The sequence below is a fragment of the Dunckerocampus dactyliophorus genome, chromosome 17, assembly GCF_027744805.1.
Source record: "Dunckerocampus dactyliophorus isolate RoL2022-P2 chromosome 17, RoL_Ddac_1.1, whole genome shotgun sequence".
NCBI classification, from domain to species: Eukaryota; Metazoa; Chordata; class Actinopteri; order Syngnathiformes; family Syngnathidae; genus Dunckerocampus; species Dunckerocampus dactyliophorus.
In genome coordinates this window covers 8,578,725-8,584,967 of record NC_072835.1, presented here as the reverse complement: position 1 = coordinate 8,584,967, position 6,243 = coordinate 8,578,725, and the positions used below count along the sequence as shown (strand labels likewise).

At 41.4% G+C, this 6,243-nt stretch overlaps 1 protein-coding gene across 5 annotated transcripts in view; it reads left to right on the top strand.

Annotated features, from left to right (window-relative positions):
- Positions 1-4,695: 4,695 nt before the first annotated feature.
- whrna (whirlin a) overlaps positions 4,696-6,243 on the top strand; it is a 180,763-nt gene continuing 179,215 nt past the window's right edge. For all 5 annotated transcript variants that reach the window (XR_008566603.1, XM_054757991.1, XM_054757992.1 and 2 more), the window contains exon 1: positions 4,696-6,081. Coding sequence is in view for 4 of the 5 variants with exons in the window: in XM_054757991.1 (XP_054613966.1) it covers positions 5,374-6,081 (708 nt within the window). In the remaining variant the exon portion in view is untranslated. The remainder of the gene's footprint in view (positions 6,082-6,243) is intronic.

The following is a 6,243-nucleotide window of genomic DNA, read 5'->3' as shown; positions in this document are numbered from 1 at the left end:
GCTCCTGCTGTCGTCCCTGTATCATCTTTTTGTCTGCCTTTTATCAGAGCTCACTGGAGCTCACCTGTGAACAGGACAGAATAAGCAGTAGAAAATGAATAAATGAAAACCTGTGGCCAATAACAATGATTTGATCACATCCATTCCATGCTATGGTATACATAACGTCATGATATAGTTCCATACATTTATCTTTGGCCCGGTTCACTTCCTCTTCTTTCCTTTTTTCCTAAATTGTGCACTGATGGCTTTGACTTTCTCTTTTCCTTTTGACACTTAATCATCATTGCCCACGTTGACACCACAACTAGCAGCCAAGGCTGAACCAACTCATGCTGACTCACTTGTTTTTGTTATTGAACATTTTTGTATTGAAATAACGTATTGTAGCATGCTGTGAGTGAGGTAGTGGTTCGAGCTGATGGACCTCTGTTCTTTTGTGCCATGTGGGTGAATGCTTGTTCAGCTACTATTAGCAAATAAAAGAATACTTCCTTAAAATTTGTTTGCCTCTGACTATGTGCGACTCAAGCTTGTAAAAATATTTTGGAGACGGTTGCTCTATGTTTGATACCCGGTTTGGTTTTATCCACGTTATGTGAAAAGTATTGGGGGCTCCGGTATCTCGTCCATAGAGGGGGGCCAAGGGAGCGCTGAGCACAAACAAATATGAATCTTTTTTCCCCTAAGAGAGAAAGCTGTGTGTAGCTAAACCGTCACTGCACACAATGTTATTGCATTATTATTTTTCATGCCGCAACATTTTGTGACATACTGTAGTGTAAAAAATGCCCCCCCCCACCCCGACTCATCCAAGAGGTCACAAAAAACCCCACAACAACATTTCAAAGAACTGCAGGCCTCACTTGCCTCAGTTAAGGTCAGTGTTCATGACTCCACCTTAAGTAAGACACTGGGCAAAAATGGCCTGAACAAAAACAGCATTAAGGATTTTCTCTGTTTTGCCAGAAAACATCTTAATGATCCCCAAGACCTTTGGGAAAAGACAAAAGTTGAACTTTTTGGAAGGTGTATGCCTCGTTACATCTGGTGTAAAGGTAACGCCGCATTTCAGAAAAAGTCATCATAGCAGCAGTAAAATATGGTGGTGGTAGTTTGACGGTCTGGGGCTGTTTTCATTATATTGATAACACTTTTATTATCTCAACTCCGACAAAAACCTATGAGCACTTCAGACACAAAAACATGGGCTCTGATTCAAACCTTGGGTTATTATTTTTCAAGCTTTAGCCGAAAGCAACAAAATGGTGTTGAGTTCTGTTTCATGGGTTATCAGTCATGAGAGCAAAAGTGTGACAGTATCAACTGCAAAGATGACACAAATCTGAAATGCTGCCAAAAACACGAGAAACTTCCATTCATCAGTGTGTCGTGCTGTGTGTCGGAGTGTACTCACAAGTGAACTCACACAGCATCAGAAACAGTGTGCATGTCTTTTGTATTTGTAATGTGAGGGATTATTTGTTGGGCTGTAATTTTGGGGACGCTGCTGGTGTCAAACTAGTCATTTAATCTTGTGTATATATACTGCACATATAATTATGAATGTGAATACTGTGAATAGTGCGTACACAAATATTTTGTGTACAAGTCACTTACAAAGCCACACACTTGTGTGTAAGAAACACCGGGTTTGGATACTATAGCATATAGCACTTTACCACTTTATGTGCACACAGTTTTATGCCTATCGTTTATCTTTCTAATTACTGTTTTTCTTTTTCTTCTCTTCTTTTATGTCAAATGTTATTGGTACTGTACTGGCTATAATGTTGTTAGCTACAATGTTGCATATTTACATGAAACTGTTGATTAATATGCACTGTCCTTGTCTTCCTTAAATAAATTAATCTACACAGTTGCTGTTCTTTCTTTCCATGGCAGCATTTTGCCTTGTTGCACACAGCACTTGAAATGAAATAGGAGTTAGAATACTGTCAATATACAATATTGATTTACAATGTAATATATACTAATGTTCTGTTATGTACAGATTGCAAGGCAAATCCTGTTTACATGTAATTACAATGTTTATGTTTCTGTCACCAGATCAAATTGTCATTTCTTGTCCTTATGTCAGCTCATTTAAGCCAGGGGTGTCCAAACTTTGTGTCTAGGGAAAATCTGCCGCTCGCTCCAAAATTGATGAAAGACGAGACAAGTTCTTTGAGAATAGGTACAATTGGATAAAACTTGCACGCATGGAGACAAATCTATATGACCTGAACAGACGCCTTCTAGTGAAAATGTCTGACTATTCATGCTAAAATGTTAGTATAAATAAAAATAAAATAGTTAATATAGGAAACCACATACACGAGTGGAGGGGTGATCTCCTCCTCCTGTGAGCGACAAAGACGATGAAGGGCAGACTCACATGCCCAGCCATCCAAGGCTATTTGAATTAGGTGGTAAGCATGTGTAGGACATTTTGGAGACAAGAGGCCTCCAGTCTCAAGCAGACGATCATAGAAAGTCAGTGTGACATGAATGTGTGTCTTAGGAAAAATACATATTCAAGATTCAAGAGATTCAAGATTCAAGAGAGTTTTATTGTCATGTGCATGGTAAAACAGCAGTTATACCATGCAATGAAAATCTTATTCTGTTCATTCTCCCAAGAAAAGAAAGAAAACAAATGAAAGAATAAGAACATAAGAAACATAAACTGGGCATAATTATAATTAATATTAGCAAACTCCAACAGAATAATGGACACAAAACATTGTATAAGTGCAATAACAAACCATTTTTTCCTGGCACGCTGTCCACCAAGGGCCAAATTTTTACATTTTTTAATATTTTTACATTTTGTAAACAGGTTCAAACCAACATATGTAGATATGCTAAAACATTATACAGTAGATCCTGCCGCGAGTAATTGATACGCCCATAAAAATAATACAAATATTTTTGACACACGGCCGCCCATCCCACTCCAACCCTTCTGTTAGCTTGTCGTTGACATTCTCCTCCAATATCGGATCAACATTTGCAATAAAAGTAACTGTTGTAATTATTAGATTCATCTCCAGGATCCTCCCCTTCTTTCTTCAATTGCCATTGATCAGTCGCGTCACAATCCAAGTTTAAAGTTTAAGTTTAAAGTATAAAATATATAGGTAGTCTGCGATTGGTTGGCAACCAATCCAGGGTCTACCCCGCCTCCCGCCCAAAGTCAGCCGGGCTCCAGAATACCCCCGCCACTCTCGTGAGGACAATGAATGAATTCATGCATAGTCAGTCACCACCGATGAAGGAAGATGCAAGATGATCCATGACTGTCAAAGCTAGTGTTCAAACACACTTTTGAATCTCAGCACGCAGCTACGGTGCGTTCAAACACGCCAAACACAGTGGAAGATCTCAACATGCTTAAACATGCAAAAAATGTGGGCTTTTTTTAACAGCAGTACGTGTATGCTGTATGCTTGTATTATCATGCATTTAATTACATTTAATACATGATCACCAAATTACTGGGAATGAGAAACTGTCTATTAAAAAAAAAGAATCAGATTTAAAAACACTTTTTCACCAAAAATCTGCAAATTTCTCTGATTGCTGAATCACTAAAGTGTGGGCATCCGCTGTGTAGTATCAGTATTGGATTGACACTAGCTTGATGAAATCAGTGTTTAGTTCTCTTCTATGTTTATTTTCAATAATATTTTTTTAACTGAGTTGATCCGTTTTTGATACTGTTATAGTGTTTGCAGTCTTGGGGAGTGAGCTATTCATACTTGCCAGCAATTTTCCGGAAAACAAGGGAAAATCTGGTGTGTCCACCGGAAAAGAGGGAAGATATTAAAACAGGAGTAGGGAGCTATGAGTTCGTTTTTGCTTTGGTTTTAATTATTTTGCTCTACAGTAATCCCTTGTTTATCGTGGTTAATTAGTTCCAGACCCAACCGTAATAAACAAATTTCCACAAAGTATGATTCTTATTTATAAATGGAATATTTTCGTAGTTAGAGCATAGAAAACCTGTTTACCACCCTCTGAATACGTTTTTTAAAACATTATTAGAGCACTTACACATGAAATAACACCCTTATAGTCACCATTACACTCATATTAACCAATCCAGTAGAACAGAACATAAGACATAAATAAGACATAACATAGGCTCACACATTAGCATTGGGACAGTTCCTTGTTTTTTCTGGGCAGTGTATGTCCTGCTGTGGCTATTGTCACATCAGTGTAACATGTACTGACACCTAGTGACCAGTGTAGAATACTACATATTGCATGTGACTTCTGAATGCCTTATATTTTTATATTTGGAAATGCTTAATTTTGGTCAATAACAGGTAAATATGCTTAAATATGCATATTCTTTTGACTAATAATGGACCATGATAGAGTGAAGCTGCAAAATTGGAACTGTGAAGTGGCGAGGGATGACTTGTATGTAGTAAAAGGAATCATTGTATTACTTTGTCTTTTATTATATTGTCTTATATTATTGTCTTATTGTATTATTAAATAGCTCCAAATGAATATGCTGATCAAAATATTTTTTTCTTTTAAAATTTCAAGAAAAACGCATCGGTATCAGTATCGGTCATACTGACGCTGCTATCGGATCGATACCAAAGTTTCAGTATCACCCACCCCTGCTATAAATACAGGAGCCCGAGCGTGACGTCACTTCCTGACTGTGGCTCTTCGGAAGCGCTGTGAAGCAGCCACTCCACTCTCCAGCAGGTCGCTGTAGTAACGCGTGGGAAGCGGAGGCAGCGAGCAACAGCACACTAAGAGCTGATAATTATAACACCAAAAAAGCCCACACACGCTTCGCTTTTTGGCCGTGACGTGCTAACGGATACTTATTTTTGACCAACTTGACGTCGTGTGGAATTGGAAAAATACAACCAAGATAGAAGTTTTCCCCTTCTTTTTTTTAATTTATAGAACCGTCGATAATTAATTCACCGCCCCTGTCAAGTTGTTGACTATTCTGGGGATTCACAGTTTTCGTGTTCGTTCTGCTTCGAAGCCGGTGTTGTCGACACCGGAGAAGCTGCTCGGTGGCCACCTGACCCTCCGGAAAACACGGCGGCTAATGACGCTAAGCTATATATATTGACGCTAAGCTTTATAATGACTAACCTATGTATAATGTCGCCAAGCTATCAGTCGGGCTAACTTTGTTGTTGCTTGGCTAGCTCTTTTAAGTTTGCTAATACAGTAATAACGCCAAGTTGTTGCTAATTTGTGTCGTACTTGTTGAAGTTGCGAGGAGTCCAAGCCAACCTGACTTGCACGATGCCTTAATCCCCAGACTGCCAGTCTCGTCAACGTCTCCGCTCTAACGTGGCGCCGCGTCTCCGTCACACCGCCGGCATGAGCACCGCCGACCCGGAGCGCTCGTCGCTCAGCTCCTCGGCCAACTCAGTGGCCTCCAGCGCGCGGACGCTCTCGGCCAACGTGAGGAAGCTTCACAACGCGCTCAACCTGCTGCTCAACGACTTCGAGAGGGAACAGTTTATCCACTGCCTAAACGTCTACCACTCCAAGCGCAACGTCTACGACTTGGTGCAGACCCTCAACGTCATCCTCAACGCGCCGAGCAAGCGGCAACTTCTACCCATGCTTCGGCTTGTCATCCCCCGGTCTGATCAGCTGCTCTTCGAGCAGTACACCTCGGAGGGCCTGTACCTCAAATCTAGCAACGGTAACACCGGCTCAAGCCCAACACCCCCGGCGCACTTGTCGCCAGAAAACCCGTCCGACTATCAGGTGGCGCTACGCGGCTCGCCTGACAGCTTCAGCACCAGCAGCGACGGGACAGCTCCTTTGGTCCCTCTTCTCGGTAGGAACTTCATTCACGAATCGGCAGGCGAGCTGCGGCAGGTCACCATGAAGCGGCACAAGAGCAACGAGGGCCTGGGCTTCAGTATCCGCGGTGGTTCGGAGCACGGGGTCGGGATCTACGTGTCGCTGGTGGAACCGGGAAGCCTGGCGGAGAAGGAGGGTCTCCGGATCGGTGACCAGATTATGAAAGTCAACGACAAAGTGTTCGACAAAGTCTCTCACGCTGAAGCCGTTAAGGTACGTGTTTACACACAACAAGCTTTTGAAGCGGAATAATTAACAATTATTCCCTCAATGATGACTAAATGGGCCCATGGGAAGCTATTAATTAGGTGCGTTTGCTTGCTTGAATGCAGCTGGTAGCCATGGATGAGTGTGTGTTTACATGTATGTTTGTTG